This window comes from Oncorhynchus mykiss, chromosome 11 (genome assembly GCF_057628025.1).
Source record: "Oncorhynchus mykiss isolate SJ-2025 chromosome 11, ASM5762802v1, whole genome shotgun sequence".
Lineage (NCBI taxonomy): Eukaryota > Metazoa > Chordata > Actinopteri > Salmoniformes > Salmonidae > Oncorhynchus > Oncorhynchus mykiss.
In genome coordinates, this window is record NC_143032.1 from 10,382,296 (window position 1) to 10,409,093 (window position 26,798).

At 39.9% G+C, this 26,798-nt stretch overlaps 2 protein-coding genes across 14 annotated transcripts; one reads left to right on the plus strand and one right to left on the minus strand.

Annotated features, from left to right (window-relative positions):
• Positions 1 to 1,558: 1,558 nt before the first annotated feature.
• On the minus strand, positions 1,559 to 14,177 carry LOC110535245 (transcription factor AP-2-alpha). 12 transcript variants are annotated; one of them, XM_021620123.3, is made up of 7 exons: positions 13,986 to 14,177; positions 9,283 to 9,699; positions 8,091 to 8,142; positions 6,215 to 6,440; positions 5,528 to 5,646; positions 3,771 to 3,912; positions 1,559 to 2,940 (listed from the first exon to the last, which is right to left on the minus strand). In XM_021620123.3, the coding sequence occupies exons 1-7, from the start codon at positions 14,070 to 14,072 to the stop codon at positions 2,658 to 2,660; spliced, it is 1,326 nt and encodes a 441-aa protein (XP_021475798.3). In that variant the 5' UTR covers positions 14,073 to 14,177; the 3' UTR covers positions 1,559 to 2,657. The 12 variants fall into 12 exon arrangements, with proteins under 12 accessions (XP_021475798.3, XP_021475797.3, XP_021475800.3 ...); XM_021620122.3 differs by having other exon boundaries at positions 9,265 to 9,699; positions 13,986 to 14,116; XM_021620125.3 differs by lacking the exon at positions 13,986 to 14,177 and adding an exon at positions 12,098 to 12,291.
• Positions 14,178 to 21,350: 7,173 nt separating this feature from the next.
• On the plus strand, positions 21,351 to 24,921 carry LOC110535246 (transmembrane protein 14C). 2 transcript variants are annotated; one of them, XM_021620129.3, is made up of 5 exons: positions 21,351 to 21,487; positions 23,961 to 24,034; positions 24,184 to 24,285; positions 24,505 to 24,592; positions 24,702 to 24,921. In XM_021620129.3, the coding sequence occupies exons 1-5, from the start codon at positions 21,387 to 21,389 to the stop codon at positions 24,760 to 24,762; spliced, it is 426 nt and encodes a 141-aa protein (XP_021475804.1). In that variant the 5' UTR covers positions 21,351 to 21,386; the 3' UTR covers positions 24,763 to 24,921. The 2 variants fall into 2 exon arrangements, with proteins under 2 accessions (XP_021475804.1, XP_021475806.1); XM_021620131.3 differs by having other exon boundaries at positions 21,433 to 21,629.
• The last annotated feature ends 1,877 nt before the right edge of the window (positions 24,922 to 26,798 follow it).

The window sequence follows — 26,798 nt, forward strand, 5'->3', positions numbered from 1 at the left end:
AGACAAATTCAGTTGGGTATTGCTGACTGCCTGTAAAATTTGCAGGCCTCTTCGTTGTTGTAAATTACTTTAGCTCTAAGACATTATGTCAAACTAGTTCTACCTGTTTGTGATCAAATTATGGCAACATTTGTGTTAAAACGTATAGGCCTATGTAAATGACATGTTTGTATCAACGTAAACAAACGAAATAAATATATACATATTATTTTTAACAACACTTTTTTAAAGAAATGGGGGCAATGGTATTTCCTGTATCATGCCTTGATAGACAGGCCTATGGCCTATAGCTTTCGACAGCAGCCATTGTGATAGATATTTAGGCTATAATGCGTTCGTTTCGCTCTCAAAAACTGTTTTCATTTATTAAATAACATTAGCATTAATGACACACGTAAGGGGCTTCCTAATACAAATGCATAAATAAGCATACGATTGTTTTCCTTGTGACTATTTTTCTACGGATGGAGCAGCCGGGTATTCCTCTTTATGAGTGAGCTATTGTGCCTGGGGTTAGGATCCCACACACAATCTGAGATGCAGCCAACAAAAACAGCCCTGACAGACCATGGCTCGCTTCACCTGCCACAGCACTGCATCGCAATTATGCCAAGGACGTGTACAGTTAGGCTTCATTCACCTTATTTGAAAACAGACTGTCTGGGTTAGAGAAAGAGAAGACGAAGCTAGAACGCTCTAGACTAGAACGTGACAGTGAAAAGGAGATCTAGAGCACAGACATAGCATATTCATATACATCCACAGACTCTGCTCCATGCATCAATATATTGATTTCGAGGTGCATGCCATCAATATACAATCCAAACTCTATTTGAATTAGGTTATGTAATGCAATGTTCCCATGGCCTTTTTGCACGTAAAACAAGGCTACATCTGGTGTATTAGCAGTAGCACACGTGATCATTTGCATGGATATGACTTATACGAAGCCTATGGGCTATAAGGTAGAGATGTGACCAAATATAACAGATATCCACATTCCGAATTATTTGCCATATCAATTAACTTATTGCTTATGAAATAAGTTATATTCCAACTGGACGCTGTCAAACAACACCGATAATTACAGACAGCCTAGTAGTAAAAAAGATATATTTGATGCATATCTTAAAACAAAAAAAAAAAACAGAGTGGTAGGGAATGGCAAGTGTAATAACCTTCAACACAGCCGTGCACATCTCACTGATTTTAAACAACGGTTTCGCTTGAGGGCTGGCGCTTCACACACGCATCAAACACCAATGTATTCATTGTTTTCTGTGTCATTTGGCAGGGTAAAAAGCTCCGCTGCGGTTTTGAATGATCCTGTGCTATGAACTATGAGTTGAAAGTATATGTGCTTTTTTATTTTTACTATAGCCTACTTGAGGGAAACAATGGGTTCAGCTGCTTATTGCAAGGAACAATTGTCAGGGGACAGTTAAACGCAATTACTGTAACCGGGCTGAATAAAAAAAAAATGCCAAGAACGAAAATACACCCGGGCGTATATCAACCACCGAATAAAAACATTAAAAGATATGAATACAAATCGACATGAAGCGTATCAAATATTTATTTTTTTCTGGGCAACAAAGGACTATAATACATTGACAGGCATGGGAACTATTGCCAGCAGAGGTCTATACAATACAGCTAAAACCGCCTCCAATTTGGACATACAAGATATCAGGTGGTCCCAAATGTTTTTAATTTCTTTGAACATGAAAAAAAAAATCTAAAGACAATATCCATTTATTGCTTTTATGGTGCTTCAAGGGAAGAACAAGAGGTGAGACGTATTCTGATTGGCACAACACATAAAATCTTGTATTAAAACAAGAAAGTAGAAACACAAAAGAGTTCTTATCAGGATATCGCGTATGCTCTTTTCAACAACAAAAAAACCCGGAATAGAATAAGGATGATAGAGAGAAATGGAGGTTTATTTCTATTACATTTGTTCACTTGCTTCAATGTCGCCTCAACATGCTACAAGAGGGCTGAATTGAAATATCCCAGATAAAAAAAATACCCCAAACTTCTGTTTTCTAAGAACCATAAAACCACATGAAGAACTAACCGAATATTTAAACCCACTAAAACAGGAGGCAACAGATAAATAAAAAATAAGTTTCAACAGACGCACCATATTTACAATTCCCATTAAATTACAGATAAATAAATATATACATACATGAACACAGATTCCCTTATATAACCGTGAATCGTGTTGAAAGTTCAAGTTGGTCATTTGGAGTGAGAGTCTGCAACTGAAGTCATGACATGTAAATGTGGATTTTTCAAAGTTTATTATTCACAATACTGATAATAATTCATCCTCTTTTAGCCTCTTTTTTTGTCATACGGCTACAATCGTAAATTGAGATATAATGGTCGCTGGATTTCAATCCGTTGCAGCTCATAAAAGGAGGGAGCAGGCCTACATAAAAAGTCCTCCATGTGGCAAAGACCTTTCTCTCTCTGGAGCTGTGAATTACGGTGGGCATCTTGCACGTCGCTTTCCGAAAATCCAAAGTTGAATGATAGTAAAAACAAACATGTAAAATCATCGCGAGATCAGGAAGTGGCCCGTTTACTTGATCAATAGTATCTATATGTATTTATAATATTTATATTGGGCTTTCAGGTGAGAATCACTTTCTGTGCTTCTCGTCTTTGTCTCCGCCTTTAGTGCCGCTGTCTGAGTGACTGTTGTTGTTCAGGTACATTTTGTCCATGGCTTTAATCGCCTCCGTCAGATAGTTCTGGAGAGCGGTGAGGGCCGCGCACATGGCCGGGGTCCCGAATCCGTGAGAAATGAGACTGAAATGGGTCAAGCAACTCTGAATCCCTGGCTCAAGTATAGGTTGTGGTCGAGAATTCCCCAAGGGAGTACGGTCCTGGGAAAGCAGGTCTGTGAACTCTTTGCATATTTGCCTAAAAGGGGAGACAATATATGTGTTAATTACAATCATAATGCCAGTCTGCCCCTAATATAAATTCAGTATACAAGAGTTGTCCAAAAATCCAATTAATTTGATAGAATTTATAGTTGTTAGCACAACATATTTGCTCAAAGTGACGTAGGCTATAGGCTACGTGTGATAGGCCTACTGTAGTGTCGAAATGTTTTAATGCAGTGGGGAAAGGTTATGTTGGCGTAGAACCAGCTATGTGTCAATGCAAACGCAATCACAGCAAACAAAATGGTTGCGTGTGGATGAGGCCTGCTCAATAGACCGACCAATGACAGTACACTCCAGTTTGGATAGGCTAATACAGGCCGATTCGTCCACGTGTTTTATTTCATGCTTACGCACCATGATAAACATGTTTGGCATGAATCAAATGAAAAAGAGAGTTGGGATTTTAAATTCAGTTAGTTGACAGGGTGAAATTCCAAAAGTGTTTGTTCATTTGAGCATTTTGTCGCGTGCATAACATCACGTGATGACTTATCCGGCGCATTAGAAGCTCAAATATTTTGACGTTAGTCGATTAATTTGTATCCAATAATTTTTGTTGGTCAGTTGTAATGTGTCACATTCATTCAGAATGCAATTAATTAGTGGAAAAGAATACAACAATGTAACCCAAATATCAATGCCAAAAATGTAACACTAGAAATCCGTGTGAAACCTATCAAAAAGCCTTCAACAAACGACCATCCATTTGAGTTTGTGTTTGCAAACACTGTCGATGTAAACATGAGAATGACTTGAAAACATTTTTTTGGGACATACGAAATGTGATAACATAACACTTACTTCGTTGCCAATAACATGTTTTTTCTTTGGACGTGTTCGTTTGGGTCGGAATGCTGGCGGTTTGTATATTCAGCTACTGCCTTGGCTGGAAACTCAGTCTCGCATACATAACCAAAATCTCTGGCAAGATGCACTGCTTCGCCTAAGAAGGAAATAATGGATTGAGTGTATAATATATTGCTCTGAATTGGTGACATCAAATATAGACCAATTAACACTTCCACTTAACAGATGATGAATTTAATGAACGTCTTCGGCCAAAGAGAAGGCATTATTATCGTATCCATGTCCAAAGCAGTAGGCTATATAGCACCTGTAGCATTCCTTCTTTCACATTATGGAACAAAATTCTATGTTATTAATAATACAAGTCAGGCACCATACGTCCTTTTGAGAGAAGAGTTCACTACCAGGGAAACAGTACAACAATGTTATAAATAGCGTCATTGCACAACACCATGACATCGATTAGACATCCCTAAACATTATTGAAAGTCCATACGATAATGCAACATAGGAAAGCAATTTTAAAAGGCTATATACGTAAATCTCGCTCCGACATATTTTAGCTTTGAGAATTATAGGTTCATTCCACTGAGGTCTGCCTTTTTTGTTGATTTTGGTTTTCATTTCCTGAAACAGTTGGGTTTTTACTGCGGGGCTTCCTGACATAAATCTCAACTCCAGAAGAACGCATGCGCGCCAATTATCGTCAAAGCTCATGTCCAGTAAACTCCTTTTTGTCGTTTCCATAAAATGGAGCGGATCATAAACAATAACAGCACTTCAGAAAAAAGCATAGTCTTTTCACTAAATAACCGAGAGCCTTCATACCCCCCACCCCCCCTTATCGCAAAGAATCATACATTTGTTCAGCCTCATTACCATACAGCACCAAATTTCAATGAAGCACAATGAATATTGCATTCACTCTTCGGCTGTAATGATTAAGAGGAACCAATGAACCATCCCATGCTTTCACCTTTAAAACCCACAGCTCACCAAATACCACCGCGATGAATAATAACGGCTCAACTTTGCAAGCAACATTTCTTTATTCAATAGCCAATGCCATGATCACAGTACACCGTAAATGACTCATTTATATTATTTAATAGGCTCACAACATATAGTTCCGCCATAGGTCAGTTACACTTCCATCACAGAGAAAGAACGAGCCCAGTGTAAATAATAGGTGACCAGTAGCTGTAGCCTAGTAGTAGCCTTGGCCTACTAGAATTCTTACTACTAGCCTACTAGTATTAGCTTAATAATAATAAACGCCTTATAACACTGATCATGATAACAAGCCACTAAAATAAATCAATATAATAAATCAATCGATCCACTTCTGCCAGAGGTGAAGCAGCTCCACACTCCCGCTAGACAATAAATAAGCAAATGCCCATAAGCCGGCTTCAACAGCAGCCTAATTCATCTGGCACAAACTAGGCCAGCAAGGCTAACCGACTCCTACCTCCAATGTAGTAGCCTAGCCTTAGGCCCATGCACTTTTACAAAGAGAGGATTGCACACAGGTAGGCTAAATACACAGGCCAATGTTGCGTAAAGCCTCTAGAATAATTACCATCATCATCATCTCACTCAAAAATACACAGATATCCTTCATGCATTATTGGTTTGCAAGGCCGGCACAAATTACACTAACGTACTGATTTCGAATGTTCCCCCTGAAACCGTTCAAAGCACCTGCTATCGCCGGAACCGGAATTCAGATAATTTACAATGCAATTTACCTTCAACTAGTGACGTCAGCAGGGTAACGTTTGCAGCCTTGCGTCTACCTGCAGGTAGATTTAATCCAATTTTATCCAATTTCTCTCTGAGGGACCTTCCGCCATTCTTAGACTTGGCTCTGTAACAAGAGAGTAAAAATAGCTTGTATGAATAGGCTAATTTATAAAATATTTTTTCAACACTCAATTGGACACACTATCTGATCCAAAAAGAGTTGAATGAATATTATTTAATCAAAGAGATAACTATCTATTTGGCATCGTATTTCTTTCATGTGCTTCTGTAACTATATATCGGTGTCTATAGGCCTGTTTGCGTGTCAATATAGGCTATGCATTGTCAACTCACTGAAACGGATTTATTTGAGTAAATACACAATATACAGCCAAAATACTGCCTTTGCGTCTAGCTTAGAATCAATAGACCGAACATTACAGTAGTTTACTTTTGGTGTAGGCCTATGTGATGTGCTTAAACATGTGTTAGAGGGTTGAGGGTAAGGCCAACAGGCCTACATTCATTTGTGGGCTACATTGCGAGAAAACAAATTCAGTGTGTGCGTAAAGTTAATATGGAATTTAACAGTCTGCCGTTAAGGCTGTTTTAAAAGCAGGAGGTGTCACGCTTGGTCGATTTAAATTATTCGTGGAATAAAAAATTAGAAGAGACATTAAAGTCCGGCTCACCTTCTCAGCACCCCGCCCAGCAGTGACGCGTTGAGGCACTCAGGCGGCGAGAGGCGTCTCTGCACTTCCGCCACCGTGACCTTGTACTTTGATGTGGAGCTAAGCAGAGACAATCGACCCGGAACAGAGCAGAACACTTCGTTGGGGTTTACCACACCGCCAAAAAGACCGTCCTTATTTATCCCAATGGTGGAGACATTGTTGTTCTTTGATAAAGAAACTGGACCTAGGGAACACAAAGACCAAGTTCAGTGAATCTCATTCAATGTAGATCCTTAACCACATCAGATCAATATCAAACGCAGTGTGTGTGCAGAGGTCTACACAAAATTCAAACAATGGGCATAGGGTAGGCTATGACAGGCCAAATCATAATGATAATATTAACACGAATCATAACACATTACATAAACAGACCTAATAATAATATTAATAATAATATATGTATTGTTTTCTTGTTGGTGTTATTAGGCATGGGCTAACCATTGCTAAAAACTATTTTATCGTATTTTAAGGCTTTGTTATAGGCCTATAAACCCTATATTTGTTTAGGAGGGGCTATATATTACGTTTGACCTCTGAAACATTGCACATTTCTGCAGACACACGCGCAAATGTACAATACACACACATCACACACACATCACGCTGAGAGAAGCTGATTTTCAAATATTCATGGTCCCCCTCAAAAATACATTCGTGCGTGTGATTTCTCTTTGCAGGGTTTACCGTTTTGTGTGCAGGAACCGGAGACAAAGGGACTAGCCTTTTGGATAGATCACTTGTGACATTAAGAGCTCAGGGGAGGCTAATAGAGACAATAGAAGCTAAACGAACTCTTGAGATTACTAATATAAGAGCCAATTATCATGCTGACGCGGAAAGAGCATCTCTCAAGATTCATCCTCAGCGCAACTAATTTGACTTGACAAAAGACTCTACATGGCGAGAGGAGTAACATTCAACCTGACCATGAAGTAGGTCTCAGACGCCCGAAATGGTCTTATAGTATAGGAGAAAACATTTCAATCCACACGCAATTATGCTAGGCCCATCTATATAATGCAACCCTGACCGCATTATTCCACAAACAACCGCAGCTATGTAAAACATTGATGGAATTGGACTCTATAAATGGTTTAGAGACCTTGCCTATTTTTGCAGGTTGAGATTTGTTCCACCTTGATGCAGGATCTGGTATCATCTTGATACTGAATACATACAGCATTAACAACTGCCATGTTACATTTGCTCCTGCGGTGCAAAGAGAACTACTCACTGGACACAGACGTCGCTTCAATACTCTAGTTTTGATTTACATTTGGCTGCGTTGTCATCTAACGTGAATTCAACGTGAAATCAACATTTAAAAAAAGTCATTGGATTTAGATTCAAAGTTGGGTAAAAAAAAATATACACATATCATATAATGTAATACATGTAATATATATAATATATATTATGTTGATTACATCTTCTGTTGATTACTTTTTTCAAATATTATCAATTTTCCACGTTGACATCATCGCATAGATTTTTGTTGGGTTGAAATGACGTGGACAGTGTTTAGCCTATAGGCCTATATATGACATCGAGCGAAAAGGATGCAACACATTAAAACCTATAGGATACAGCATAACCTATATAGGGCACATTCGCATCTGACTACTTTGAAATGCTGACATTGGCCTTCAATGATTAAACACGTGCAGTTAGTTTGATGCACTCGAGCTCACGTATTAAAAAACACTGCGCATTAATCCATTTGGTTCAGTGAAGCCTTTAGCTACCGCACCGAGCTCCCGAGCAGAGTGGTGGACTGGTGTGGTGTTCAGCTTGTGCAAACAGGCATGGCATCTCGAAGGAAACTGCTTACCTTTTTTAATTACAGTCTGGTCTGGGATGTGAATTCCTTGATCCTCAATATGCTGCAACACACAGATGCACAAACACTATTTAATAAAGAATACAATGGAATGAATCTTACATGTCATGCTGTTTGCAAAAGGCTGGCGTGTAGCCCACAATCAGACAATATGGGGGGCCTATAGGTTACCTGTTATTATTTTCAATAAAGGGGAAGGGTTATTGTCTATAGCTGTTGGGCAGGGTGCGTCGTGCACACCAGACTTAAATAACGCCTCAATAATCGTGACCTGATTCCATCCACAGATTGGCTACTTACGAATAAATATGAATTATATTAGGAATAACGGTGTTATTACAAGCCGTGCACGCTAATTAGTGATTAGGCCATTGTTTTCAATAAAACAAAACGATTCCTCACTATAGATAGACCCTTTAGTCATTCCATTTCTTCGTATTACCCGCTGAGCGATGGAACTTCATCTAACACATGGTGCTCAGTTAATGTGTAAAACTCCCGAGTGGACTATTGTATTATTATAGCTCACAGACCCCCACTCGTATCCGGACTTGAACGAGTCTTTTCAATGAGCACAATTAAATTAAATATGAACGGAGGATATCCAGAATCACGGCAAAAAAAAATGACAGGGTATATGAATCAACAATCGTGGTATACCATCCATTTTGTGAGAGGGGTTTGAGATCAAATTATAGTCCTCAGAGCTGCAGTTTAGATCTGTTTAGTTTAGGGTAAGTGTTATTTATAACACTATATATATTTTCAGTGGAGGGAGGGGGTAAACAAATTATCTCTAATAAGGCTAATAACGTGCAAACACAGCTAGACAATATAGACTGAATAATCCAGGCCTGTATAACATGTTTGACTCGAAGGCGTTTGTAAAATAAAATACATTCGTACAAAAAGTCCTCTGTCAATTAAATTCAATTAAGGGCATAATCTTTTGCTATTTCTACATTTATAAAATTGAGTCATATTAATGTAGGCCTTAACATTTAATACAGAGCTGCCAATTTACAGCAGCAAACTTTAATAGAAGGCTAAGCGTGTAATAATAATGTATAAATCGTAATTATAAAATAATAATAACAACAATTATTATGATTATCATATCAATAATGTGAAAGTAATAATGTAATAGTAATAATAATATAATTACCAAATAATGCTGAATTACCTGAACATCTTCTAAAGAGTGATGTATTCCATGGATTGGGATAGAATCTGAGAGTCCCGTATCGAGTCCGTGGCCCGACGGCAGGAGCACTTCTCTCCGGTACTCTCTACAGAGCTGATGGGGCAGGCCGCGGTGCTGGTGCAGCAACGTGCTCTCCTGACTCTGCCTCTGGCCCGGCCAGCCAGGGTGCTGTGACTGCGGCTGAGCATGCAGGGAGTTGAGGGAGTAGGGGTCGTTGACGTGCGAGTAGGGGTCCTGAGACTGGGAGTAGATGGGCTGGTAGGGTGGGGGGAAATACGGTGGCTGGAAGTCGGAGTTTGGGGTATGGGAGAGCGGAGGAGCACTATACGGAGACTGGCCCACGCCTCCCAGCTGAGGTAGTCTGGCTGTCCCATTGCTGGTACCGTCGTGACGATCCTGCAGGAAAAAGGAATCGTAGAAATTAAACCTATACACCAACCCTCCATTTTACCCCGTTTTCACAGGGACTTTTATGGACTGTCACCTACAATCAGGCCTATTGCGTGTGTATCCAAATTTGTTGGTTGACATTAAATAAACTATGGGCAATAATGAATTAAATCAGATCCCTGTTGAACGGATGAATAATATCCTAATAATAATGCTAGTAATACTTATGATACCAATAATAACAGTGATAATTACTGTAGGCCAATAATACATTCGTATTGGATCGTTTTCGGAAAATAAATAAATGAATAGGCCTACAGTTGAAATATTTCGATACTGATGTAAAATGTGAGATATTTGTTTGGCTTAAATTGTCTGGATGCTATCTTAGCAAAACAATTTGATTAAATAAATGCAACAATCGGAGTCTGAATGCAGCATGAAGTATAGGCCTATCTCAGTCTTTGCCAAGGAGTCCAACTTACCATCGCGGAAAAGCTGTGCACTAACATCTGCGAAGATTTTCGAGCGATTCAAAATGTATTTTTCTGAATAAAAACGTTGACAAATCAACGAAAATTTACGAGCAAACAAAATAAAGCCAGCAACAACACTATTGAAAGATCACGTAGCCCAATGTTCAGATAAGCATCAGCGAAGAACGATAATCCATCAGAATTTGATTAAATTCCCACTATCCTTCATTCGATTCTAAAATGCAGTGTTTGGTCTTGCGGATTTATGTTTAAAGTTTCCTGTATCCCTGTTCCCCCGTCTGGCTCTATCACTGTTGTTCCTTCGCTTGAGCTCTATTAGCAAAGAGCTGCTTCTTCCCTTGGACTCCTAATAGCAGATATTCATGACTATTAATATTAGGCTACACGAATTCTTAATAAGGGTAGAATGGTCGGAAATCGAGCGTGAAGCAAGGAACCAACTCAAGGCAGAGTCTGCACTAAATGACGTCCATTGAATGAGGAATCAGTATATCTAATCAGAGATGAGGAGAGAAAGAGGGAGTGAGTGAGGAGGGGAGAGAGAGCGGGAGACAAAAAGAGGGAGATTCTCTTGCGTCTGACGAATCAGAGAGAGGAGGGGAGGGGTTTAAAAGGTTCGAGGGCAAACAAAAGTGAAAGAAAGACAGAATGAAGGGGTGACCAGAGAGAGAGAGAGAGGAAGACCCATGGAAAGAAACAATGTGCACCTCTGATTCGTGTGAAAATCCAGCAAACGCTGAGGGCATCTCGGCTGGCACATTTGTAATGTTCAGAGGGCGGTTGTCTGCTCGCCTTTGTTTTCCAATTCAGATTCTGACGCCTCGCGTTCCATGGCCCTTCCCGAATATCTCAAATGAATGAATCCTCGGTTATTCGACTTCAAACTACGCCATCCAAGCTAACTTTAACTTGGAACAAATATCTTACAAAGTTCTCAAACGGTTACGCACCTCACAAGCTTATGAAATGTACTTTCCCCTACTAACCTATTTGCACGCGACCGTTTTGACAAAACAGCGAAAGAGTCCCCTTTATGAAAACACCGTGTAGTTAACACTGATTTCTATTAACAGAAACAGGTATGTTACCCGTAAATTAAACTGGATTTGAGATAATCACAAATTCAAGCCCAGCGTTTCTTCCCTGCTCTAGACGAGACTATGTTCCTTCTCCAGACCCGGGCAAAAACATGTTCAACTGGATTCACCGCTCCTAAACAACTGCCTGATATGACTGCTAAACTTTCTGTGTGTGCTATAATAACAACCACTCAGCCTGTGCACGAGCTAAGGGCTTGAAATGCACCGACTTCTTTCATAAGAATATTAGGGATAGGCATCCCATAATTTATTCTATATTTAAACACATTATTATAAACAAACTTTTTTCGATGATAGTTAGAAAATGCATGTTGAGTATGTCTCCCTAAGTACATTATCGTACATTAAATGTATAGGCCTACATTTTACTCATTGTTCAGCAATGATTTTTGATAAATCCTATTAAACGCAATTTCGTAAAAAATGATATAAACCTTTTTGTCTCTGTTATTGCCTGTGCATCAGATTTGACAAGTATTAATCTACTTCCTTGCTTTGAAAATGTATGATTATGATTATTAATATGACTGTTATGATGATGATGATATTTATTACAATATTTGAGTTATAAATATTGAAACTGCAAAATGTATATTTTTACACATTAAAAACTGTAATGAGTCTATTTCAAAATAGAAACATATCGAACATATGAAATAAACCAGTATGCATTTTTATATCCTTCAGAAGAATTAAATATGTTTCCTGACACATGTCAAAACAATTCCAGATTTTGACAAAATACAAATAAAACTGCACGCCATGAATGACATGAAAATGTCAATAAATCAAATATGAGCCTCTTACCTCGTAATCTTCATATTTTATATTGTCAGTTAATTTCCAAAGCATTTTCATGGGTTATGGTGGGTCTTGAGAGCGCCTCTCCTTGTTCTACACAGTGAATTGTGCTCTAGCTGAAACTATTTTAGGTGAACTTGGCTGTCTGCGCTCTGAGATCTCCCTCTAATGGTGGAAGTAAAAGGCTCGCGCACCACTGTACTAACATTCGCATTCCCTCATTAGCATATCAACAGCCGCTTGATTCCATCTGCCCAACACCAATGGACAACACAGGTAAAACTGGAGAGAGACTACACATGTATTTACTTCTCCCACATCCAATGACAATATACAGCACGAACTGAGCGTAAGCATTAAATATGACAAAAGGACAAGAACAAAACCTGCACCTAGGCAGAAGTGTGAACGTTCATCATTATGATGGATATGATCAAACTAATAATTGGATAATACGTGTTATATCTTATATTAATTTGCTTTACTTTTCTTGCATATTCCGTTTTAGCAGATGTTGTTTGATGAGAATATTTTGTATGAAACAACTTCATGAAAACAACTTACATCAGCTCACAGACACATGGCCTAACCTATGGTATGATCGTTCTCTGTATCTTCAACTTGCCCTGAAGAGCGTGCCACACTATGCCAAATACTCTCTCTACTATTCTCTTATTCCCTGATTTTCGTAACCTGTTGTTTTAGATGTATTTAGACAATGAGAAGCTATTCTGTCACTTTCATGTAAAAGAGGGACCACTCAGCTACACAGCTCCATTGACGACATGGAAGAGCGCCGTTTTTGGAATGTAAATAATTAACACAACAAAACAGCTTGTTTAATGTGAATGAGGGTCTAAAGTATTTGGTCTCAGTCCCGTCGCCGGCGAAGTTGAGCACCAGGGGTTTCGGGTCAAGAACCAGGTCGCCAACTCTAGATTACCATTTTTTGGTGGGGTACCTTTATAACCAGTTGTTATTAGAGACAGGACTCATGAAACGAGCTCACAATGACAACTATCGTCTAGGTAAAAGTGCCTTAGAAATTGTGGGATGTGTGCTGCGGTGTTGATTTTAGAGGTGGTGTTCTTTCGGAGAGTGAAACCTAAATCTCACCATGGCTTGTGTTACCGACCTCATTTTCACCGCGTTAGAACGTTCTGTTTTAAAATCTACATTATTATTTAAACACCCTTTCACCAGGCCAACATGCAACATACACAGTAAAACATCGATCGGATAGATTTGTTTCGAACTTTGAGATGACAAGAACCACAAGTCCTAGACGACCTATAATTTTAGTATATGTTATTTCAAGTGTTGGTTATTTACCATCGCAGAGACGAATCAACATATAAAATGAAAAGTTGGAGTATATTATGTATGACTGTGCTATTTTAATTGATTTTGTATTCACACTTTAAATTTAAAAAACTAAGCAAAGCAAAACAAAATGTCTGAGCACGGTTCTTTCAAATATATGTTTACTGTTCACACATTACATATAGGCTATTCTTTGCTTCTTTATAAGGGACGGTTTTCTATCTTCTTAAATTGCTTGAGCGGTATAGCCTACTTACTATGCATCATGTTAAACAGACTTTCCCAAAGTTAGCACAACAGCCAATACGGTATTGTTAATCAGGGCTAAATGGGAACATTATTAACGTTTGAGGGAAACTAACACTGTACAAGTGAAAATAATTTAAACAATACCTATAGAATATAACTTTATTTATATTTAGGCTAAAGATAGCGCTACTAATTCTACAAGGCAATCGCTTATGGCCAATGCATTTCCCCAATTGTGTCCATAAATTCGACAAATTAGCTTAAACTCCTGTAGTATGCACACGTTCAATAACACCTTTGTCTTGAAATAAACAACACATACCTGCCAATCTCCCATTTTGCCAATTATCGACATGATTTTTTCTTCAATCTGTCCTGATATGGTAGCTTGCATGTCGTGTAATCTCATTGAGCCTTCGGTCCCTAAAACAATTTTAGCTTTTACCTGTGCTGAACGAGATTACCTCACCTGGCCATAAAAACCGTGTGGGCCACCTGGTGGCGCACGCGCAATGGACCGGGTGTGTAATCCTACCTGAAGTAGAGGTAATGGTCTCATGTGAATTTGCATTTGGGTCTCACTGCATTGAACATATGAGAGAAAAGGGTACAACAGCAACTTTTTTATGGGCTAACTGTTGTGGATAGGCCTACTCAGCGAGGTCAACATTATAACTTTGCTAGAGTTTTACGATTTTTACATGTATAAATAGTAAACTAAATTTAACATCTTATTGATTTACAACATGTCAATAAGTTTACTCTGTCAGTTGGTTGTAAAATATATATTCACATTCAAAGTGAAACTGTATCAGGATGAAAATCGGATGGTTACTGTAACATCATTACTTACACACAGTCTACCGGATTCCCTTACGTGCATTGGGGTCACGGTTTATTTATCATCTGTTTATTTCCTACTTATGTAAACTCCTCGGGAGGAACTCATCTTCATCAGAAACACAAACAACAACAAAAATAACAACACGTGCGCGCGCTGAGGTGATAAACGTCTTTTCTCACATGTCGACTCTATGTTGTTGACCGCAACATGGATAGAGTCGACATGTGCTCGGTGTTGCACTGTCAATTGCAGAAGGGAAGGATATATGGCTGTCAATTGCAGAATGGAAAGATATATGGCTTGAGCAATGGTATGTTATTAAGTTGATATACATATGATAAATAAACAATAATAACAATTGTGGTATGTCAAATTCAACAGTGACAACAGTAAGCTAGGCCCATATAGCATAAACAACAGGCCTTTACTTTTGAGCATACTTTTCCTAAGAAAACCCAGCTCAGTTTGAAATAGACAGTCACACAATTTTTAACGCAAACACTCAAATATTTTAGATTACATTTTTTATTTAATTTAACTTGCACACTTCATTTGACTGTTGTGTTATAGTCTGTCATTGGCAACTGTCTTCAACCTTGTATTCTATACATGTTTGAGGTAATATTAAAGTTTTACTTCAAAGACAATCGATTTGAGAAGAATAGAAGTACAGGTACAGATTAAATAGAACAATGTAAAAATATATTTCAGAGCAGCAAGGTGTACTGGAATACTGTGCACAGGAACGCTGCAAGTGTGTTGTGTGAGTTCTGGACAGGATACGTTTCCATGTTAATATCCAACCTGTTTGTCTAAGGCTTAGTTTCAACCGCTAGCACCCCTACCACGAGCCCCCCGGCACAATTTCCGTTAAGCACCATAAAACCGTGCAAGATGCTTAATAGGCAACGATACTGAAACGACTGGTTGCACTTTTTGGGCATTGATATATCTCACCATTTAGTAAGGGTAATGCGCATGTAATGCGTCTTGCCAATAACAACACAACTGTATTATCATTATCATCATCAGTAGCTGTTGTATTTCAGATGTTTAGATGTATTTCAGATGTTTACGTAATGAACAGTCCAATGCTAAAGAAATAATCTACTTCACAACATGACATGTCATAGAATGTGGTTAACACATATTTTGTGCTTAATTCTTATATACCCAAACCTTGGCGCATAACTTTATTCATTATCGTACAAGTAAGGCGTGATGAAACTATGCCTTATAACTACGTAAATAAGAATAACATGGTTTGAAGCACTATAAACAAGGTGTAAAACAATTTACACAAAATTAGCCAATATTATATTCCTTCCCTCATGTGCTTCAAATTTAACCAAGAAAATCTATGAAGAGTCCTCTCACATAATGTTATGAACTCTGGAGTTATAGATGTTGTACTTACCCTATGTGTTTCGAGTGATGAAACAATCGTTATTCTCAAATGACGATCTCCACGATAATAAATTGTGGTCTTGCGCCATCAAGCGCTAATAGAAAGAAGAGCACTACAGAAAGCCAGAGTTTCCAATTCAACGGTATTTGAAAACAAATGTATTGTGTGCAAAGGGCATTCCAGTAAGAAATAATACGCTCAAAGCCTACCAGGTCAGTGCAGAGCACTTCACTGCAATGATCATTTAGTTTAATGAAATAGACTATAAAACAAAATTACCTTTATATCAAGAATACGCTTGAATTATTCCCTATACTCGACTTAAACATATGTTTTTTTAATGTACCATTTCGTCTCATCCTAAAACCCTTCATAATGATAATAATCTCAGATTTGGCCCAGTATTCCTATTTATGAATCCCAGACAGATACAATCTGAACACAGACATCGGCAGGTACCTTAATTGATCTTCTTGCGCCATCTTTTGGCAGAAATTATACAATATAAAAGCATTCTATTTACTGTACAATGAAAACAAAAACACTTGGCTGTAGGGCCTACTGTAGTCGATTCACCAAGGCGCCATTTCCCAGACCCTTGATAGCGTTAAGATCAACGTTAGAGCCATCTTATGATGCATCTTTAGTAGTCGAGGTGTTTCCCAGAGCGTTAGTAACATGGCTTTTAAAAACCTTCCCACATCAGTGAACAGTGCATCGTTATAGGCTTCTTTCCTGCCTTACCTGACAAGATATCATTATAAAACAATGTATAAGTGTTTTGTGTTAATGGGCATTATCAATAGATGATACATGTTTCATTTGGGTAATGAATAGGATGAAATGTAGGCTGATATTCAGGGTCTCCTGACCCCTCCTTTCTCAGCCTCCAGTATTTATGCTGCAGTAGTTTATGTGTCTGGGGGCTAGGGTCAGTTTGTTGTATCTGGAGTACTTCTCCTGTCCTATTCGGTGTCCTGTGTGAATTTAAGTGTGCTCTCTCTAATTCTTTCTTTCTCTCTTTCTTTCTCTCTCTCGGAGGACCTGAACCCTGGGACCATGCCTCAGGACTACCTGACATGATAACTCCTTGCTGTCCCCAGTCCACCTGGCCGTGCTGCTGCTCCAGTTTAAACTGATCTGCCTTATTATTATTGGACCATGCTGGCCATTTATGAACATTTGAACATCTTGGCCATGTTCTGTTATAATCTCCACCCGGCACAGCCAGAAGTGGACTGGCCACCCCACATACAGTGCCTTGCGAAAGTATTCGGCCCCCTTGAACTTTGCGACCTTTTGCCACATTTCAGGCTTCAAACATAAAGATATTAAACTGTATTTTTTTGTGAAGAATCAACAACAAGTGGGACACAATCATGAAGTGGAACGACATTTATTGGATATTTCAAACTTTTTTAACAAATCAAAAACTGAAAAATTGGGCGTGCAAAATTATTCAGCCCCTTTACTTTCAGTGCAGCAAACTCTCTCCAGAAGTTCAGTGAGGATCTCTGAATGATCCAATGTTGACCTAAATGACTAATGATGATAAATACAATCCACCTGTGTGTAATCAAGTCTCCGTATAAATGCACCTGCACTGTGATAGTCTCAGAGGTCCGTTAAAAGCGCAGAGAGCATCATGAAGAACAAGGAACACACCAGGCAGGTCCGAGATACTGTTGTGAAGAAGTTTAAAGCCGGATTTGGATACAAAAATATTTCCCAAGCTTTAAACATCCCAAGGAGCACTGTGCAAGCGATAGTATTGAAATGGAAGGAGTATCAGACCACTGCAAATCTACTAAGACCTGGCCGTCCCTCTAAACTTTCAGCTCATACAAGGAGAAGACTGATCAGAGATGCAGCCAAGAGGCCCATGATCACTCTGGATGAACTGCAGAGATCTACAGCTGAGGTGGGAGACTCTGTCCATAGGACAACAATCAGTCGTATATTGCACAAATCTGGCCTTTATGGAAGAGTGGCAAGAAGAAAGCCATTTCTTAAAGATATCCATAAAAAGTGTCGTTTAAAGTTTGCCACAAGCCACCTGGGAGACACACCAAACATGTGGAAGAAGGTGCTCTGGTCAGATGAAACCAAAATTGAACTTTCTGGCAACAATGCAAAACGTTATGTTTGGCGTAAAAGCAACACAGCTGAACACACCATCCCCACTGTCAAACATGGTGGTGGCAGCATCATGGTTTGGGCCTGCTTTTCTTCAGCAGGGACAGGGAAGATAGTTACAATTGATGGGAAGATGGATGGAGCCAAATACAGGACCATTCTGGAAGAAAACCTGATGGAGTCTGCAAAAGACCTGAGACTGGGACAGAGATTTGTCTTCCAACAAGACAATGATCCAAAACATAAAGCAAAATCTACAATGGAATGGTTCAAAAATAAACATATCCAGGTGTTAGAATGGCCAAGTCAAAGTCCAGACCTGAATCCAATCGAGAATCTGTGGAAAGAACTGAAAACTGCTGTTCACAAATGCTCTCCATCCAACCTCACTGAGCTCGAGCTAAATGCATGCTCTTCAACTGATAGCTGCCTGCACCTGCCCGCCTGTCCAGCATCACTACTCTGGACGGTTCTGACTTAGAATATGTGGATAACTACAAATATCTAGGTGTCTGGTTAGACTGTAAACTCTCCTTCCAGACTCACATCAAACATCTCCAATCCAAAGTTAAATCTAGAATTGGCTTCCTATTTCGCATCAAAGCATCCTTCACTCATGCTGCCAAACATACCCTCGTAAAACTGACCATCCTACCGATCCTCGACTTCGGCGATGTCATTTACAAAATAGCCTCCAATACCCTACTCAAAAAATTGGATGCAGTCTATCAAAGTGCCATCCATTTTGTCACCAAAGCCCCAATGACTGGAACGAACTACAAAATGATCTGAAACTGGAAACACTTATCTCCCTCACTAGCTTTAAGCACCAGCTGTCAGAGCAGCTCACAGATTACTGCACCTGTACATAGCCCATCTATAATTTAACCCAAACAACTACCTCTTCCCCTACTGTATTTATTGATTTAGCTCCTTTGCATCCAATTATTTATATTTCTAATTTGCACATTCTTCCACTGCAAATCTACCATTCCAGTGTTTTACTTGCTATTTTGTATTTACCTCACCACCATGGCCTTTTTTTGCCTTTACCTCCCTTATCTCACCTCATTTGCTCACATTGTATTTGGACTTATTTTTCTACTGTATTATTGACTGTTTGTTTGTTTTACTCCATGTGTAACTCTGTGTTGTTGTGTGTCGAACTGCTTTGCTTTATCTTGGCCAGGTCGCAATTGTAAATGACAACTTGTTCTCAACTTGCCTACCTGGCCAAAAAAGGTGAAAATAAAATAAAATAAAAACAAGCTGAATCTACAAATTGGAAACTATAAACGTGAAAAGATATTATGTGATTGGTCAAAAGACCAATTAGTGGGAAAATGACTTTACTTGCCGCTAGTGGGCATGACCCAGACTGAGTTTTTCGGCCACATGCCCACTATGTATTCTCTCTCTCTCTCTCTCTCTCTCTCTCTCTCTCTCTCTCTCTCTCTCTCTCTCTCTCTCTCTCTCTCTCTCTCTCTCTCTCTCTCTCTCTCTCTCTCTCTCTCTCTCTCTCTCTCTCTCTCTCTCTCTCTCTCTCTCTCTCTCTCTCTCTCTCTCTCTCTCTCTCTCTCTCTCTCTCTCTCTCTCTCTCTCTCTCTCTCTCTCTCTCTCTCTCTCTCTCTCTCTCTCTTTTCTCACGGAGAACATGAGCCCTAGGACCATGCCTCAGGACTACCTGGCCTGATGACTCCTTACTGTCCCCAGTCCACCTGGTCATGCTGCTGCTCCAGTTTCAACTGCTCTGCCTGGGGCTATGGAACCCTGACCTGTTCACTGGACGTGCTACCGTGTCCCGGACTTGCTGAATGATTGGCTATGAAAAGCCAACTGACATTTACTCCAGAGGTGCTGACCTGTTCCACCCTCTACAACCACTGTGATTATTATTATCTGGTCCAGCAGGTCATCTATGAACGTTTGAACATCTTGGCCATGTTCTGTTATAATCTCCACCCGGCACAGCCAGAAGACGCTTGACCACCCCTCATAGCCTGGTTCCTCTCTAGGTTTCTTCCTGGGTTCTGGCCTTTCTATGGAGTTTTTCCTAGCCACCGTGCTTCTACATCTTTACTGCTTGCTGTTTGGGATATTAGGCTGGGTTTCTGTACAGCACTTTGTGACATCAGCTGATGTAAAAAGGGCTTCATAAATACATTTGATTGATAGATTGATTGATAATGCATTTCACTGTACTTGTGGATGTGACAATGTGGTTGTGTATCAGCAGTTTTTATCTTGTGATGTCACTGACAGTCACTCAATTAGACATGTCAGCTAACAATTTTTAGATTGGTCGTCTAGCCAGGTATTTAAACTTGGAATAATCATAGCCGAATACTGACCGGACACGCAGGGCACATCTCAGGGGCTTTGACCCCCAGGGGGTCGCCATTGATTTTTGTTAGTCATTGTCACTCAGATATCATATTAACATGGCATAAGTCATTACAAAATGTTTAGAACTGCAGGAAATTAGCTTTAAATGAGCTTTTCTCTACCCCATGGCAAAATAGGTAGAATTGCAGAAAACTTGATGGGGGAGGGTCACAAAAATGTTTTGCTGTGAGGTGGGAGGTCCCCCAACCAAATATTACTTAGGGCCCCCAAACAATGCAGTAATCAATATCAGTATTACCATTAAAAAAAAGTAAAGTAGAACAAAAACACGATAAATAAAAATAAGAAGAACACAAGAAAGTAAGCAAGCTATATACAGGATCAGTTCCAGGGCCATTGGCAATACAATATTTACTCTACCTGCACAGGGTTTTCTCTACCTGTTGGTTTCAGAAACACTCACAAATTTGTCTGGTAAATAATGATGCATCTGGTACGATCAACGTTATGCTTTAGTTACATCGCAACTGGGAAACGAGAAACTGGGCATTTATTAAATATTCCACTTACTTAGGTAGGCCATATTAGCCATATTCTGTTTTGTCAGTAGGCCTTGTGGTTACCATCGCGATCCATTCTGGACATATGTCTAAAACACCTTACAAACACTCAAATTCAACTCATTATTAAGTGCATCATTTTCTGCGGATATTACTGTCTACATTAGGCCAATATTCTGAAAAGTAATTCATTACAATTAAATAAATAGGCTACGCGATGTACTGTATTTCATCGATTAATTACAGGCCTTTAACATATTAGGTTTCCCCTTGTATGTGTGCTTTAATTGCATGTTCTTATACATTTATTGTAGACACAGAGCTTTTGTCAATTATTTTGATAGTGTCACTTCGTAAAACATTATAATTGGGGGTACATGGGATATGAGGTCCAGAGTGTTCCAGACAAATTAGGTTCTGCTGTCTGCCATGTGGAGAAAAACTTCACTTCCCGTGGGGTCTTTGGCAACGCGTCATTGCTACGATACGCACTACGAAGCAGCGTTGAAGGATACGCCAACAGGAGCAAGGTTGTACACAAGCTTGTGTTTTACTATTCATCCAAAGGTTTCCTAAACTTGACAATGTAGCCATCTGCCTTTTAAATTAATGCCGATCCCACACATGGGCAACTCCATTGACTCAATGGGCACTGTTGTCTTAAACTGCTAGGTATGCTATGTTGCGCTCTGACTTGCAATTGTGTTTCCCAACCGATACATTACAATGTACTGAAGAAAATCAAATATAATATATATTTTAAAAAGGGAAACATTGTAGCAACGTTGGGGCAATTAACTACAGTGTTCCACTTATGAATTTAGCTGGGACAGGCTACACTGTTACCAGAAGATAGTGACCCTACCGTCACGCTTTTTTACCCTGTGCTGTACTGGGGTCATGGACGCAATCATGGTTACATTAAGACACGGTGGAGCCTGCATGAGATAGGAGTTGGAAAATGAACGGATGGGATATGCCACTGTACTCCAAAAATGTACTTTTATCCACACTGCTGCTTAATGACATTTTAAATACTTCCAAGTTTTCCAAGAAAACTGCACTTTGTCCTCATGTTAGCTAGCATTAGCCACCGCAGTTGTTATGGAACGTGGTGTTGAACAGCAAATGAGCTGATTGGCTGACACTGCCATTACAAAACGGCGGAGGTGGCTACTGCTAGCAAGCATGAGGACAAAAAGGGAACTATCAGTTTTTCAATCATCTCGATGGAACATTGTGGATAAAGGTCAAATTGAGTACAGTGGTATATCCCATCCCTGCATTGAGGAACGTTTTCTGACGCATTTCTCGTGCCAGCTCCACTGTGTCTTAATGTAACCATGATTGCGTTCCGTTCCCAGTGCAGCTCAGGGTACGACAAGCTACATTGTATCGAAGTGAACAGGGGTGTGTCCGTTATGTCTTGCAAGGGAAACCGTTGACCGTTTAAGAACCACCAAACTGAAGCAACCGAAATGGGGAGGAAACCTACCTGAATTTGTCCAATAGAAGCTCTTGTTTTTGTTTCAAAACATTTTCTGGATTAGTGGAAACCAAGACTGTTCTCGGGGCAGGTCTGCTGGTTCTGCCTAACACAAGTTACTTTTCCTAACAGGTTAGGTGAATGAAGGGTATGATAATTAGGTTAAGGATAGGATAAGCTAAAATTGTCGCGACTCAAACGTACTTTTGTATATTTAGTGTATGTGGACGCCACTTCAAATTAGTGGATTAAGATATTTTAGCCACAACCGTTGCAGACAGGTGTATAAAATCGGGCACACAGCCATGTGTAACCAATGTGAAATGGCTAGCTAGTTAGCCGGGTGCGCGCTAATAGCGTTTCAATCGGTGACTTCACTCGCTCTGAGACCTTGAAGTAGTTTTTCCCCTTGCTCTGCTTTTGTGGTGCGATGGGTAACGATGCTTCGTGGGTGTCAGATGATGTGTGCAGAGGGTCCCTGGTTCGAGGCAAGGAAAGGGATGGAAGCTATACTGTTACACAAGCAATCTTCATAGACAAACACTGTCAGTAGAATGGCTTTACTGAAGAGCTCAGTGACTTTCAATGTGGCACCGTCATAGGATGCCACGTTTCCATCAAGTCAGTTTGTCAAATTTCTGCACAACTAGAGCTGCCCCGGTCAATTGTAAGTACTCTTATTGTGAAGTAGTAGAAATGTTTAGGAGAAACAACGGCTCAACTGCGAAGTGGTAGACCAAACAAGCTCACAGTACGAGACAGCAGAGTGCTGAAGTGCGTAGCACGTTAAAATCGTCTGTCCTCACCACGAGTTCCAAACTGCCTCTGTAAGCAATGCCAGCACAAGAACTGTTTGTCGGGAACTGAGCAGCCACACACAAGATGTGCAATACCAAGCATCAGCTGGAGTGAACTCCATTGGACTCTGGAGTAATGAATCATGCTTCACCATCTTGCAGTTTGGGATGAATTTGAGATTAATTGGAACGCCGACTGCGAGCCAGGCCTAATCTCCCAACATCAGTGCCCGACCTTGCTACTGCTCTTGTGGCTGAATGGAAGGAAGTCCCCGCAGCAATGTTCCAAAATCTAGTGGAAAAATTTCCCAAAGGGGTGGAGGCTGTTATTGCAGCAAAGGGGGGGACCAACTCCATATGAATCTAATTTTGGCATGAGATTATCGACACATGCAGGTGTCCACATACTTTTGGTAATGTATGGTATCTAGCCACAACCAGGTCTGCCCTGAGAACACTCTGGGTTTCCACTAATGCGACGTAACGTCTTGCAACAGAATCGGCGTAATCAATACACCTCAGTTTAGCAGTGAGATACATTTTTGCAAAACAACAAACATGGCTATTTAACATATTTTAACGGGCACATCGTGAGTTAATTAATGACTTGCTACATGTGTATCGTCGCCACATGCCCACTGCCAATTGTTCTGCAGTGGGCGTGGCAAATGGCGATTAGTAGCCTAACATTCTCTCTCTTTCCATCGTTACATGTTCTAGAATGACTGATTGGGTTGGATATGGGTATGCAGCACTCATTGCATCCGGAGGCGTGATGGGCTATGTCAAAGCACGTACGTTTATTGTTGTGCCGTCATGTTAACTCAATTTAATAGAGTCAATTGTTTTTGAGTCTAATGCATTGCATCATATGTCCAGTCTTGTGACAATGAACTGATGACATGGTTTCCATTCTCCCCTGTACATCTTTTGGTGTCTCCAGGCAGTGTCCCCTCCTTGGCGGCAGGTCTTCTCTTCGGCAGCTTAGCTGGGGTTGGTGCCTACCAGATATCGCAAGATCCTACAAATGTTTGGGTGTCTCTAGGTTAGTAAACCTTTGGTGTTGTCCCTCACTGTTTTGTGAATGTATCTCTCTGTTAAAAGTACAATTTCTGTCACATTTAGACACCCTAGCCAAGTATGTATACATATGTCTCGTCGCCCAGACCTCTCTTGATCACTACTAACTGACTTCTAGCTACTCATGATGATTAGTTTTACAGTAGACCTACTGCATTGAGTCAATTCCCCCTGTATCACACAGTCACATCAGGAGCCCTGGCAGGTGTGATGGGAAAGAGATTCTATGGTTCCAGGAAGATGATGCCTGCTGGAATGATGGCAGCAGCAAGGTAGCCAATCAACTCCCTTATTTTTGTTGTTGTTGTTTCAGGACTAGGAAATGGGGATGATGCAGTATGAGATTACTTAACATGTTATTTTTGTCTCTACCTTGTGTAGTCTACTTATGGTGGGGAAGCTGGGTGTTGGAATGCTGCTGCAGAAGCCCCAGGAGTCATAATGCACTGAAATGAAGAAGATGTTCACAGACACCGATGTCAAAATCACTATCCTCTCGTGCTTTTCTACGGTCTTATATCGTTCACCAAGAATATCAGTCAGATATGTGAATGTTATTTTGGAAAAATGTATAATTGAACACTGATTTATGAAATAACAAGGACTGTCATGTGTTTTTGTTCATATTGTTACGCAGATTTGTCATTACATTACAAGAGATAAATGAACCGTGAAGTTGCGTATAAGGTTTATAAGATGGCCAGTGTTTGTTTATTTACCTTTATATAAGTGTAGACTGCCATCATACATAATATAACTGAAGTCAATGCTGCTTTAACCACTGATTCAGTAAATTACTACTCGGGATATATGAGCGATAAACCTTTACAATTACAGTTTTAGGAAGAATTTCCTAATAAAATGTCCCTTGAGTTTAGTAATGTAAACAAAACTCTTAAACATAATAGAAACAATTACATTATAAAAATCTAGAATACAAAATTCACAAAAAATCTAATATCATAAACTAATTGCATGAGGCATGCCAGATGTCGGCATCCAACGGGTTTCAGGACGTGATTGTCTATGAGGGATACTTTACAGCAGTGTTTCTTAAATTATTGGTCGGACCCAAAGTGGGCCCCGGGCATGTGAGAGGTGGGTCGTAAAAATGATGAGAATACATCTATAATTACACATTTATTTCTTCTTAATTTGGGTTGTTGGAGGACGATTTGAGTCATGGGAGGATTGACAATTTCTTGGGTCTTGAGCTGATAAGAACCCCTGTTTTAGAGCAAACGCATCAGCCTGTCAATCAGCAATTACAATACCAAGTCCCGGTACTCTTCTGGTGAAGTTAGAGGGATCTGTCCTCCTGGCATATGTCTTGTTCAAATACATCACCCAAATGATGCCAGTATAAAAACATGTACAGAAATGACTCCTTGGACATCCCTGTACATGTTACTTTGTTGGAATAATACATTGGAGGCCTTTCAGAAGTACATGCACTGAGGGCAGTGAAGTTCAGAGCTACAAAACAGTTTCCTTCTTAGTGCATATCAGACTGGGGCTAAACCTGCAGGTTGGGTTTATAGCTTCTCTTGGTGCACTAGTGATTTCCCTTCCGTACTTGGGTGCCAAGTCTACCCTCCCATGGACTGGCTGTGCAAGTGGACCTCTAGTCTGGTTGCTAGAGGTTTTCCACAGAGCCCTGTCCTTTTCATTTGGGGCCTGTCTGCCTTCCATCATAATCTGAAAATAAAAAAAGATCTGAGTGATCCATGTGCTGAATGTACTATACCATAGTTACAGGACCCCTTCTATAGGGACAATTGTCTGGACACAGATTCAGCCTAGTCCAGGACTGAAAAGCATGCACATTGGGGAATTTCTGTTGCAAGTGCTTTTTGGTCCAGGACTAGACTTAATCAGTATCCTGGGAAATTCGCCCCTAGTGTGTTCTTTCCAGCTTCAAAGTAACTCTGAGACAGACATCTGTGGCAGAACATCCACTCACTTTCATTGAATCAAAATGGCTCTCTTTAACGTCATGTAGATGAATGTTAATGTACAGTGCATTCGAAAAGTATTCAGACCCCTGGACTTTTTCCACATTTTATTACGTTACAGCCTTATTCTAAAATTGATTTAAATAATGTTTTTAATCCCTCAATTTACACACTACCCCATAATGACAAAGCACATTTTTGCTAATGCATTAAAAGTCAAAAACATAAATGCCTTATTTATGTAAGTATTCAGACACTTTACTATGAGACTTGAAATTTAGCTCAGGTGCATCCTGTTTCCATTGATCATCCTTGATGCTTGTACAACTTGTTTGGAGTGCACCTGTGGTAAATTCAATTGATTGGACATGATTTGGAAAAGCACACACCTTTCTATATAAGGTCCCACAGTTGACAGTGCATGTCAGAGCAAAAACTAAGCCATGAGGTCGAAGGAATTGTCCGTAGAGCTCAGAGACAGGATTGTGTCGAGGCACAGCTCTGGGGAAAGGTGTATAAAATC

Coding starts and splice junctions, on each gene's coding strand:
- LOC110535245 (XM_021620122.3), bottom strand. CDS start 14,072: ATGAGATTACACGACATGCAAGCTACCATATCAGGACAGATTGAAGAA. Junction 8,143..9,264: donor AGGTAATTCAGCATTATTTG/GTAATTATATTA, acceptor TGTGTGTTGCAG/CATATTGAGGATCAAGGAAT. Junction 3,913..5,527: donor GCTGACGTCACTAGTTGAAG/GTAAATTGCATT, acceptor TTTCCTTCTTAG/GCGAAGCAGTGCATCTTGCC.
- LOC110535246 (XM_021620129.3), top strand. CDS start 21,387: ATGTGGAGAAAAACTTCACTTCCCGTGGGGTCTTTGGCAACGCGTCAT. Junction 24,286..24,504: donor AAATGTTTGGGTGTCTCTAG/GTTAGTAAACCT, acceptor TGTATCACACAG/TCACATCAGGAGCCCTGGCA. Junction 24,593..24,701: donor GGAATGATGGCAGCAGCAAG/GTAGCCAATCAA, acceptor TACCTTGTGTAG/TCTACTTATGGTGGGGAAGC.